The sequence below is a fragment of the Equus quagga genome, chromosome 11, assembly GCF_021613505.1.
Source record: "Equus quagga isolate Etosha38 chromosome 11, UCLA_HA_Equagga_1.0, whole genome shotgun sequence".
Lineage (NCBI taxonomy): Eukaryota > Metazoa > Chordata > Mammalia > Perissodactyla > Equidae > Equus > Equus quagga.
In genome coordinates this window covers 48,005,068-48,018,104 of record NC_060277.1, presented here as the reverse complement: position 1 = coordinate 48,018,104, position 13,037 = coordinate 48,005,068, and the positions used below count along the sequence as shown (strand labels likewise).

Genomic DNA, 13,037 nt, shown 5'->3' with positions numbered 1-13,037 from the left:
TGGCACCCCTTTAGCTAGATTCTTTTGGAGCTCATTGAGCCAATCAGAGATGGGCTGGCAGAAAGCTGGACGTTTTAACTTATTGTTCTCCAACTAGGAAGTTGCTGAAGGCTAGTCTTCTCCAAATACTGCCTGTCTTTTCTCATGGACGTGGGCTGGGATTCAGAGGACACGGTCTTTTGCCAGCGCACACACCGAAGACAACAGACACAAATCAATAGAAAAAAATAACTTCTTTTTATTTACAAAAACCAAAAAAATCCAAATATTGGATGCTGTAAACAAAATTCACAATCTGTTCCCTCTAGCACTGATTCAAACACGTCAGTTTTTAAGAGTCCATTCTCCATCAACTCCTTTTCTGCCTGTGACACAGTCTAAAGTCAAAATATTCCAGAAGAGTGACCCAAGGTATAGCTTGCCGCAACAGGACGTCTCAGAGCAGGCAGTGGTTGGAGAGAGGGTGGAGGGAGAGACAGCCAGCGGGCAGGGCCTCCTCCATTCCGCAAGGCTTTGCGGCAAGTCTTGCCAAGTTACCTTGACATCTTCCAACTTTGTACTTTTACCATGTGCTTTGTTAGCAAGCCATTATTACAACAAAATAATACATAGAGATTCTTTCTCAGCACTGAAAAAGCTATGCTATAAGAAATCTTAAAGAAAGATTATACTCAGGTGCTATATACGAAATTACCTTTTTTTTGGCTTTTTGGTTTCATCTAACACACTTTGTCTTCAAACAACAAAAAAGCTTATTTTGGAACTGCTGACGGCTTTCAACATAACACATTTCATTTACAAAATGGTTCATAATATTTATTTGACAAGCATTGCATTGAAAACAATTTTATGCACAGTAAAGCTACCGATGACAAGCAAACAGAAAGGGGTGGCAAAAACAGCAGGTTTACTTTCTTTGCACTTCCTCCTTGGCTTGGCTTACAGATTTCTTCCATTCTTGCATTTTGGGAGCCACGTTAAAATAGTCCACCCAGTTCCAAAGTGAGCAGATACTAGATCCCATTTCTGGAAAGGAAAAGTCCATCTTGATGTAGGTAAAACTTCTTCCTGTTTGAAGGTAACAGCACACTAGGCCAGGTAAACACACAGCAAACGAATCACAGGCACTCATCAGGAGTTGAGAGCTATTCTTGTCTCTGACCTATACACACGGCTCTCTCTCGTCAGACATTCAAAGTTTTAGGCCACACATCCACAAAGAGAGACATATATTCCACTGTTTGTTCAACTACATAGGCACAAGACTATAGTACATACAAAAGAGAAATAAATTATATAGGTCTTAAAGTAAATGCTGAAGGTTGTCTTGAGTACAGCCTGTTCTATCTGAATGCCAGGTGCTGGCACTTCCAACTATGCTACCAACCCTGGAGTAAGCAAGAAAAGAACATCAATAGTCTAGAAAATAAATGAAAAGGATATTGTCAAATAAGGCTCCTCCAAACAAAAATCTGTGTCATAAATTAACAGCAGGTTGTTGCTATGGCAGAGCCAGAGATCTCTGGATTCTTTATAAAATAGTGGACGACTCATTTGTAAAAAGTTATCATGAGAAGGAAGAAGGCAGATCACCAGCTGCTCCTACATTCCCAAGCATTTCATTAGTTTTCTTTTAGAAAACTTCGAGAAAGTTAAGTAGGCAGAGCTCTGGTTTCTGACAGCTAAGTATCAGGCTTAATCTGCAAATGGAATAATATTTCCTGGGAATTCACAACTAATATTTCAAACCCAGGGCTGGAGTGAGGGAGACTGAGCCAACATGGGAGAAGAAAGAGTTCCCTAGGAAACAGTGAGTGGCAGTACAGTAGCTGTTACAGCTTGGACAGAATTCACAGGGAAGCTGCTACAGCAAACCCATCAAGTTCCTGTTAAGGTTTCAAAAAAAAATGTGCAAAAGGTAGTTCAGATGGATTAACCTAGCACTGAGCATCCGAGTGATGCTCAGATAAGAAACAAACAAATTACACTGCCAATAGGATGATGCTATTTTCTTCCCCAATCCCTCTCACTGATGACAAAAATCTGGCTGGTTCTTCAGAGGAATTATCATAGTAAGCAGTCATCCACTAGAGTCGGGAGGCATTATGTGGCTGTTTCACAATACAAAGGGAAGGTTTTTAAGTGTTAGTTTTGTTTTTAACAAATGCATTTTCAGAGGCCAGTGTCCAAAGGAATTAAGGGCTGGGACAAGGGATGGTTTTAGGATTAATTAGCTGTCATTGAACTGAAATAGTAATGCTAGTTCATTTCACAAAGGTATAACTAGTCTCTCGGGAAAGAGAAAATAAAGTTGGATTTGATTCAATGCAAAGTGACTGAATTTAAAGTACAGTACTAAATATTTAAATGCAGTGTGACAACCAGATCAAAGATATTTCATATTGGCATGAATTTATAAAATTTTATATATAATATATATCTCATATATAAATTTTAAGCAATTGTGCAAATACTCTTTAAAAAGGGTCATTTCACATTTACTAAATTCTAGTGGTCCTGGAATGCAGAATGCATTCAATAAAAAATTCATTTAATATTAATAAGTAGTGTTCAGATCATCAGAAATTCTTTTTTAGCAGTCAGGGATTTAAATAGACTATCATTGATCCATGAGCCACTGGATTACACGCCATGGAGGCATGTAAGTATTACAAAAAATTAAAGGGTTCAAATTGTCAAAATGGCAGTTTCACATAAAAAAAAGAGTGCTCTGCCAAACAAATATTCTCCCATTTGTGGAATTCTATGGCTCACAAAAAGAAGGAAAAAAAAAAAACACTCACTAAAAATGTATAATCTCTGTTCTTCCTATCAAATATATTACTTGTTTTTCTCCTTCATTTGCTTTAAATTTTTTAGATGTGGGTTTTAATTCACCACTGCGATATGCCCACGTCTCCTGTCAACCTGTCGAAAACATAAAAGCACACGCTATTTAAACATTTCCTATTTGCTACATTATTCTAGACCATAATCAATGTATTGTGTGTATATATACAGATTGCAAATATGTATATATACACACATAATATACACACACATACACATGTACCTATGATAAGATCACACCAACAATGTTAACTTTATACAAGTATTTGCCAAGAAAAAATAGGGCATTTCCTCCACCATTCACAAGCTTATGTGTTGTTTTATTTTCTTCTTGAGTCCCTGATAAAATAATCATTAAACCACAAAATTTTTCCACTTCAAATTTTCAGAAGGCAACAGGCACTTTGATGTATATTAGTGTGTAACAAATATAGTAACTCTTTATATATTCTACTATATCTCTTCTACTTGGGTATTTTTATCTGTTACATCTTTGGTCCTTGAGCATACATACTTTCTTTGCTACAGCTGTTTTTGCTTGCACTTTCACATTTGAAAAATGCGAGCTATGAACGCAGCTGGAAATAATGGATTGTGCCATCATAAGTTCTGCTGTTTGTTATGAGAACAGCACCAACCTACTACTGTTCATTAGGAGCAAGCCATTTCTGTCAGCACAACAGAAGAGTTCACAGAAAGCACTTGCTGCGAGCCTCAAATAGCAAGCCCCGTGCTGGAGTTCCCCTTCTTTCTGTGTTATTGTTACTATCTGAACTCCTGAATCGGTAATTAAGCTGGGGTGAGACCTTTCTGTTTTTCGCTCCGTATTTTCCCTTTTGTGAATTCTATCTCATAAGAAAGTCTCCACTAATTTTTTTTCCTATGGCAAAGCTATGGGAGCAGGTACTGCAAACCCATGTTGTCATCGAACATTTTTTCCCTTGTTATTTTAGGATAACATGGCTGCTTTTAGTAACAGGTCTCTTTTGTTTTAGGACAAAATCCAATTTGGTAGGAGGATCAGGTGGGAGAGCTGTAGGTGGGAAACGATCATTTCCAGATCATGCTCCCGTACCTATGAAAAGATCCACAAGCTTTGCCAAGCTTAAAACCAGGAGCAGATCATCACTGCACAAAAAACATCCCTAATCAGGGCTGGGTCACTCAGCCTTTTTTTTTTTCTTTTTTGTTTTCCTCCTATCTTGTCTGAAATGGCTTCCCCACAGGACACTTTTAAATGATTCTTAATTGCAGGGTAGCCAAGTGGAGTATGTCTGCTGCTGGCATGTGAATACAGGCTGGACCTGTGCAATGTAGTAATTGCTAAAGTTGGCATCTGCTACATAGGGGGCCGGCTGGTAATAGCAAGTGACATTAGCCACGTTAGGGATGACATTTTGGTCAGCTAGAACCCGGATAGCCAGCATGGTGATGAGGTTTAAAGTCTGTCTTCTTTCATGTCCCATCAGGCACACCGTGCTTTCATTCACCACTCCGTGAAGCGTCATCAGATAGTCATACTTGCGGTCTTCCAACCCCACAAAGTGGTTCTGCAAATAGGACTCCAGTTTTCTCTGCTGCTCTCCAATGTCTGAGAAGTCGATGAAAAACCGGGAACACATGTACCTCTGCAGGGTCTTGATCTCATCAGAGGCGGGCCTAAAGCCCCTCACCAAGAGGTTGCAGTACTTAAGCAGGCCTCCCCCTCTGATTTCTTCTGGGTTCCTGGTGGCAATGATCTTGTTACAAAGGTGATCAAAAGCTTCGTGGAAATCGCCGTAGACACTTTCTCCAATTATTGTGGGGTGAAATGTTTCAGTCATCGGGTTCTCTGAACATTCGTAAAAGAGGAGCAGAGAGTCTAATTTGATTTGAAAAGAATCTACACTAAATTCAAACTGCCTCCGGAGGGAATCCACAAATTTCAGTTCCACATTTTTGCCACTGTTGTTCGACAGGGATATAAGACTCCATCGGTCAGAGTCATTGCACACTTTAACCATTTTCTGCACATAAGCTTCCTACAATTTAAAAGATAAAACAAGAAAATGAGCGAACCTAGAAAAAAATAATAAATAAATAAATACATCCTCTTCACAGCTGAGAATTATTTTGATCCGTCTCTTTTTTTGTTTTGTCAAGTTTCAGCAAAACACTACCTACAGACTTAAACAGTCTTCTGGAAACAGAAAAAAAAAAATACCTTTAACGAGTAGTTCTACCGTCTGGGAAAGAGACTAGAAATAATAGTTTGAGGCTTTTGGCAGACGCAGCACAGTACCAAGAGGTTGTCATGTCTGACTTTTGATAGGTTATTTTTTGAAAACGGTCATATAGGTACAATATTCACACAATACTCAAAACACAAGAAGGCATACAGTGGAAAGTTAGTCTGCCTCTCACCCTTGTCCCTAGTCACCCAGTTACTCTCCCCCTGAGGCGACCCAGTGATCAGTATCTTGTACGCCCCACCAGGGGTACTCTGCAGTTGCAATCAAATATGAACTAAGTTAGGGCATTCCGGGAGGCTAAACCTTCAGACCATTTTAACTAATTAAATAAAACGCTCATTGAACCAAAGTGGGGAGGGAGGGGCACCCACCATACCCTTAACACAGGAATCAACCCGGAGAAGCTCCATATATATCCTAAACACACAGAATCAGCGGAATGCAGCTGAGAAGACTACTCACATCTTCCAATACAATAAAAAGCCCGTTGACTAGGTTCTGCTTAAGGCTGCCGTTTTCCCAAAGACTCGATCATAGAATGACTCAGAAAAAATTATTTGCATCGTTTCATTCCTCAACGTATCAGAATCTACTCTGGGCAAGACGAAAGCAAGGAAAGCCAACAGTTAAATAATAAGGAGAAGGAAGTGAAGGGGGGGGCAGAAGAGGAAGCTGGAGAAGAGTTGTGGCGCTGAAGCACCAAGTAAACAGAAATGCTCAACACCGTCCACGCACCTTAGTCGACTCATTTAAAAACATCAAAACCAAAACAAATGAGCGCGCCCACACCCGTCACGGCCGCCCATCTGTGGCATCCATCCGCAGCCCCCCGCCCGGCGCGCACGGCCCGGCACGGGCGCGCGCCCAAGCCCCTCTCCCCACCTCGGGGGCTTTACCTTGAGCGTGAGTGGCGTGATCTTCTCCTTGTTCACCCCTTCGGGTAAGAAGTCCAACAGGCAGTCCAGCACGACGTCCTTCACAGTCTGAAACTCCTCTTCCCCGCGCAGGTCGGCGCAGAAGATGAGGTCCAGGTCCTTGTAGCCCAGGCCGCTGTCCTGGTGCAGGACGTGGCTGGCGGCCGAGCCGTTGAGGCGCACGTCGCGGACGCCGATGCGCTTCTCCGCCAGGCGCCGCCGCACCACCTTCACGATCAGGCTGGGCTGCAGCTCGAGCGTGGGGAAGTTGCCGCGCCCGTGGATCGGGATGGTCTCGCTCAGGATGCCGTCCAGCCGCTGCACTTGCTCCCAGTTCAGCACGTTGCAGTGCGCCGTGGGGCTTTCGCAATAGTCCAGGCAGTGCCCGCCGAAGCCGCCGCCGCCGAAGTCGCCGCCGCCGAAGTCGCCGCCCAGGGGGATGTAGGGGCCGCCGGCCAGCTCGTCCTCGGCCATAGCAAAGTACCCTTCGCCCTCCGCCATGAAGTGCCCGCCGAACACCACTTGGCCCTGGTCAGTCCTAAAAGAAAAAAGGGGGAAGGAGCGCGGTGAGGACGCGCGGCGGCGGACAGGGGCTCACGGAGGGAAGAGCGCGCTCCCTCCCCGGCTCGCCCCCGGACTGGGGGCTCCTCGGAGACTCTCCCTCCCCGGGCCCCCGCGGTCCCCAGCCGCGCGCGCCGCGCCCCGCAGAGCAGCCCCGCACCAAAAGTATCTCTGATGCATCTCGAAAGCGCAAGCGGGAGTCCCGTCTGTGTCACCTGGAGGCGGCCGCCCCTTCTAGGAGCGCAGCGAGCGAGGACCCGCAAGGCGGCAACACTTCCAGGAGCGGCGAGTGCGCTCCCAGCAGCGGCGAGCGACCTAGTCCTGCCCAGACCCCCGCGCCTGCGATGGCCGCTCCCGCCCCTCGCCCCCGCCCGCGCCGCTGCCGCCTCAGCTGCCGTGGCCCCGGAGGTGGCGGCTCCTGCTGCCGCGGCCGCCGCCGCTCACGCTCCCGTCTCTGGAGCCTTAGCAGTTGTGCGGGGAAAGGGCTTCAGTACTTTTTTTATACCGGGCCTCTCTGCGCTTCCGGGGCCCCGCCGCGGCGCGCTCGCCACACCCTCCTCATCTGCATAGGGCGCCGCCCCCCGGCCCGCCGCCGAGCCGGCTGTGCTGCGCGCCGCGGGGCGAGCGGGCCCGGGCGAGCGCGGCCGGCCGGGGCTGCGTGTCTGCGTGTGGGTGCCCTCATACGTGTGTGATTCGTGCAGGCGCCCCCGCCCCCGCCTCTTTTCTTTTTCCGCAACTTAAAATGCTGAAGAGTCAGAAGTGGCCCTGAGAACCGGATCACGACTAAAATCACTCAACTGCAGAAACTTCCCCAACATAAAATCCTCGCCGGAGACAGCGCGTCCTCAGAGCTTCCCGCTGGGGCTCGGGAGGTTCTGCACGGCACCCCCTTAAACCGGGTGTCCGCGCGCCCTTTACTCCATTCACGAGCCCGGGCCCGGCGTGAACTGAGGTCACTCGTTCACGTGAACCCGTCTCCGCGCGTGAGCAGAAGGGCTCGTGATAACTGGCTTTCGATTCTCGAAACCTCTGCGAGTGCCGGGGAGCGGGGGGAGCCGGCGGAGCGGCGGGGCGGGGCGCGCGCGGGCGGGCGGGAGGCCGGCTCGTGCGCACGGGCGGCGGGGGCGGCCCAGGGCCGGGGCCGGAGCTAGGCGCGGGGAGCGCGGCCGCCGTGTAGCCAAAGAGCCGCGGGGGTCCGGACGCCCGGCGCCTTCTCACGGAGACCCGAAGGCGCGGGCGCGCGCGTCACCCTGCGCGAAGGTTCGCCTTTTCAAGTGTTCCCATGCCAGCGGGAAATTCTTTCGTTTTCCACCAAACGTTAAAGTACCAGCTTAAAGGATGGAAGAGTTTCCCCCCAGCTTCAGTCGCTGGGGCAGAGCGACGGGTGCGCATGGTCCCCCGGCGCCCCAGCGCTCGCCCCAGCGTCTTGGCTAGAAAAGCGCCCCCTTTCTTCGGCTTCTGCTCCGGCCGCCCGCGCCTCTGCCGGCGCGGCCTCGGAACTTTCCTTCCCGTCGGGGAGGCTCGCGCGGCGGGGGCGGGGCGGAGGGAGGGCGCCGGAGCCCCGGGTACTCGGTCTCGCGACCCCGCGCGACCCCGGCCGCCCAGCCTGCGGGAAGAACAGGCCGCCCCCTGAAGTGGGGAGCCCCGGCCCAGTCAGCAGCGCTCTGCGCGGGACGGGCGACGGTCACCCGCGGAGCATCCAGCTGCGTGACAACGCCGCCCCCTGCCGGTGCCCTGCTGAGCCGCGTCCCCAAGCGGAGAAACCGGCTGGACCTTAGAGGCAGTGACCCTTCAGCGCCAGGCCTAGCGCCGTGGGGGGTCGGGGAAGGGACGCTAGGACAACCACTCAATTCTCATAGGCCCATCGCCTCCTCAAAAGCACACTCAGGTACCCCCCACCCCCGTCCAGCCAGCACGCATGACTCCTTCCATTCTGTCTGCGCATGCAGAAAAATTGCGTATATGTGTATAGATGCATGTGGTTTGACCACCTGTTATGTGCCAGGCACCCAGCTAAGCGCTCAGGATTTAACAATGACTACGTTTCACACAGTCTAGTGGGCATGACTGGCAACTACATAATTAGGTTCAACCGTACTTGTATTAGGACAGAAGTATGTTCCATCTGACAGGAGTGGAGGGCTTCCTAGGATTGGAGGATCTGGGGAGGCAAGACCAGAAGAGAGGTGTCGTTTGAATTGGATCTTGAAAAGTGGACTTGCCTTCGATAGTTGAGAAAGGAGGAAAAGCCATTATCAACAAAAAGAAGAGTATAAGAGAATTAAAGAATGAGAAAGGATGTACAGACCAACATGGTAAGAAAGGAGATAGGCAGTACGTTTAGGTGTGGTTTGTGGGCTTCTGGGAACTTATTCAGCCCCTCTGGGCTGTACCTGCTTAGCTCTTTACACATAAAACCTCATTTAATCTGCAGTTCAGGAAGGTATTCTGTGTCATAGGGATTTGGAACCAGGAACCAAGACGTAAAGAGATTTGCCCAAGTTTCGCAGCTAATAAGTGGTGGAGTCAGGCCTTGAACACAACCCGTTTGACTGTGAGTGCTCTGTAGCCGTCATTTTCAGGAACTCGTGTCTGTAGCTTACCAGTCCCTTCTCATTGGAAGGCAAGACAAGTCCAAATAGCAAAAATATTTGAAAGAAAAAGAAAAGACCTGTTAAAAATGTTTCTTTCAAAGGCCAATATGAATTCTGCCTCATCTTAAAACCAGGCCAGAGGAGTAGATCATGTTTAGATATCCTGCACTAAAAATAACGGTTTAGCCCCACTGCCGTTATTTTGTACTTTATTTTAACCTTCCTCAAAAAGTGGGAATGAAAAAGCAGAAGAGTCTCAGAGCTGGTGAGCACCTTTGCTTCATGCCTGCCCAGGATTTTGTTCTGTGGGACTAAAGGAATCTGCATTTTAGCAAGCTGCCCGTGTGATCCTGATGCAAGGGCCCAGCCACGCTTGCGCTGCACTGACAACAGCCACTGCAGCCTGGTTCTCGATGGGGGACCCTCTCCCAGGCCGAGGCTGCTCTCCTCTGCCCAGCCAGGCTCTTGGCCTCTCCCAGGAATGGAGGGCATGGCTGAGCGGCAGAGGTAGAGCACGAGGCCAGATACAGAGGGCCCGCGATGCATCAGACCCTGAGTGGGGAAAAGCTGAGGCTCAGCAGCAGTGAGGCAAGACCCTTCTCCCAAGCTGCCAGGGCTTTGTGGCTGATACTTCCTTAACCCTTTAACAAAGCAGTCCCACTGTGTTCTGCCTTCACGGTAACCTTCCAAATCTCCATAATGCAGACCCTACCACCTCCTGCACCAGGACCCCTGGGCTGTCTTACTTTCGGCAGTGTCGCGGTGGTGCTTTGACTGGATTCATACGTGCCTGATTCCTAGTGTCACCCGATATGTCCTGTTGAATGAAAGCACCTGTTCTTTGTTCCTCTTCTCCCTGTCTTCAAACTAAGATAATATTTACATTCTGGGGGAAAAAAATGTTCATCCTTACAAGAAATTGAAAATTTTGCAATTGCAAGCATTTAATTTTTTTCTAGATAACCAAAATATCAAATGAGAAAGTCTATGCTTTCCAAACACATTCACAGCCAACACAGTGACTCTTAAATTAAATTTAGGTGCAGAGTGGCTGATTCTTTTTTATTAGGCTTTAGCTTCTGAACTTATTTGGTAAATTATTTACTTTTCCTCCTTTAAAAGAAAAAAGAAAGATCTATGGCAATATGATGCTATGATTCTCTATCTGAAATTCTTAAAAGAAAGCGTTACATACATTTTTGAGAAAAAAGCACTTAGAATTAGTTCATCTTGATTTAAAAGTTGTTACAGTATCAATCAATCTGGACTTAGCACAATAAGAAGAAATTCAATTTTGTGTTTAGCAATAGTTACCATTTTTGAATTTGTTATAATGTGCCAGGCAGTGTGCTCAGTATTTTATATACCTTGTTTCTTTTAAACTTTCTCCAAATATCAGAGCTTTACATATTACGTCTGCAGTTTCCAGACAGAGAAAACAAGGCACAGGAAGGTTAAGTAATTGACAGAAGTGCCACAACTTGGTTTAGGTCCACGTGTGCAGCTGCTCTCCTAGTCCCTTTCGTTCTGTTAGTCTGCCTTCTCTCTGTCTTCTTTTCCTTTTAGACTTAAAACTGAACTGGAACTGTGCTCTGCTGCTTGTTTCTTTCCAAGCTCTGGACGCTCAAATTGGACACAACATTGAGGACCAAGGTGTTTTATCCTGAAACAGCCTTTGAGGGCCAGAATGCACAATGACCTCATAGGAGTTTCTTCCCCAGCCATGAATGACCTGCCTCCCTGGCAGTGGAGAGGTAGCAAGCTGACAGCCTTGCAGACAGCTTGCAAGACACACCACACGCACTGAAACGCAGTGTGAGGTTTAGAGACCGCCCCAAGTTCACTTAGCAGTGGGGCTACCTTTCCCATTTTGCTTTGCCTGCTTCCTGTCTTCTCTAAAATGGTTTTAGAAGAGAGGAAACAAACAAATATGAAATGATTCTCCCAAGCTCACACCCAGAAGGAGACAGGGAGAGAAGAGCCCAGAAAACTGCTGTTAGGCCTACTGAGGCCTAACTACTAACTACTACTACTACCTAAACTACTGTTAGGCCTGGTGGTACAGCAGTTAAGTTCGCATGTTCTGCTTTGGTGGCCTGGGATTCGCTGGTTCAGATCCCGGGTGTGGACTTATGCACTGCTTGTCAAGCCATGCTGCGGCAGGCATCCCACATAAAATATAGAAAGATGGGCATGGATGTTAGCTCAAGGCCAGTCTTCCTCAGCAAAAAAGAGGAGGGTTGGCAACAGATGTTAGCTCAGGGCTAATTTTCCTCAAAAAAAAAAAAAAAAGGCCTACTAATTCTGTCTCCCACAGTACTCTAACCAATCTCTCCCCGTACTCTTGTCTCCCTCTTGATCTTTCCACACCAGCCCTCTCCACTCTCTCCATTGATTTTCTACCTTCCACGGCTTCTGCTCTTTGATCCTTTCCACAAAAAGGGACATGACCCGTAGAAGCACCTTGCAGCCCAGGCAGAGCGGCGGCAACATGAGGGATCTGAGCCACCTGTCTCCCCTCTTGCCATTCGCTGGCTTCATAGGGCAAATCCTAGAGATTCCTGAGGTCGGTGAGGGGCGGATAGGCAGCCTTTTCCAAGCACGCATATGCAGATATCTACATTGCGATGTAAACTGGAGGTCTCTCTCTGCTGTCCAGTTAATTTTAGTAGAAGAGCAACTAATCAAAGTGCTTCATGTCAAAATTAAAACTCACTTGGGAAACTAAATTACCTATTTTCACAGGGAAATGTGCTTGTGAAATGTCTTTCCCCATGTTTCCTCAGGGAAATAACAAATGTTTATTCAGGGCATATCTACAGCCAGAAACATCCTAAGTCATACAGTTTCTAGGTTAGTTTGGAAATTGCAGTCCAGCTTCTTATTACTTGTGTGGCTATTAGTAACCAACAGGTTAACTTCTATAGTTTTAAACTTTTCAACCCTTTTTATTCTAGATTATCTCATTTTATCTTCAAAATTATTCTGACCAATGTGCAGCCCCAATTTTAGAGATGAAGAAAGGCTGGGTGATTTCCCCCAAGTTTAAGTAGCTAGTCATGGAAAAAGTTCAAGTTAGACTAAGTTGTTCTCAATCATGGGCCAGCACCCCTTTCCCTTGACCACACTGTTTAATCTTATGTCTGTGCAAGTGGATTTAAATGATCAGTGACAAATAGTTCAGTTTGAACAGATCCTCTAGCTATGCAGAGGATTGTTGGTGTGGGCTACATTCTCACCTGTGACCGTCTTATGAAAGCATCGCTACTCCACTGTTGAGCATCTTGTTAAGTGTAATTTCGTAAGGTTGTTTTTAAGGGTATTTATTTGAAGTATATGATCACATAAAAATAATTGTATTCATAATCAAAGATCAGCGAGGTTAGGAATTCCGTTTGCAAGCAACAAATATGGTAGATCTACATCATCACTCTTAAAATCAAACTCAATATAGATTGTCCTTTAATAGAGCTCTCCATCAGAAAGACTAGCCAGTATTTTCTTGTGCTACTATCAGTGCTAATTATGCCACAAGTCCTTCCTATTTTGACATCTCGGTGAAATGCTTGCCGTTTCAATCCATGTTGCAAGTCCCATGGACCAGTCTGGTTTCCTTACTCCAAACAAAAGAGGCATTCAAAAGTTAACATTCATTTGGCAAAATGTAAACTAGAAATACACATGTATTTTCAAAAATTACCAAATATAAAAAAGTAAACTGCCTTCCCCCAAAGTAATGTTTGTATTATGAGTTTTTCATTCTGCAAGTTTGTACTGGAAGAATGGTTAACTTCTCTGAAGAAATGTTGATGTTTACTTGCAGTGCTTGTAAAGCTTTGAGAAGGGTACAAGGGGGGAATATAATAAGTTATTCCTTTTTTTAAAAA

At 46.7% G+C, this 13,037-nt stretch overlaps 1 protein-coding gene across 2 annotated transcripts; it reads right to left on the bottom strand.

Moving 5' to 3' along the window:
* Positions 1 to 218: 218 nt before the first annotated feature.
* Positions 219 to 7,035, bottom strand: TENT5A (terminal nucleotidyltransferase 5A). 2 transcript variants are annotated; one of them, XM_046675733.1, is made up of 3 exons: positions 6,717 to 7,035; positions 5,978 to 6,533; positions 219 to 4,871 (listed from the first exon to the last, which is right to left on the bottom strand). In XM_046675733.1, the coding sequence occupies exons 1-3, from the start codon at positions 6,734 to 6,736 to the stop codon at positions 4,095 to 4,097; spliced, it is 1,353 nt and encodes a 450-aa protein (XP_046531689.1). In that variant the 5' UTR covers positions 6,737 to 7,035; the 3' UTR covers positions 219 to 4,094. The 2 variants fall into 2 exon arrangements, with proteins under 2 accessions (XP_046531689.1, XP_046531690.1); XM_046675734.1 differs by having other exon boundaries at positions 6,772 to 7,032.
* Positions 7,036 to 13,037: the final 6,002 nt, after the last annotated feature.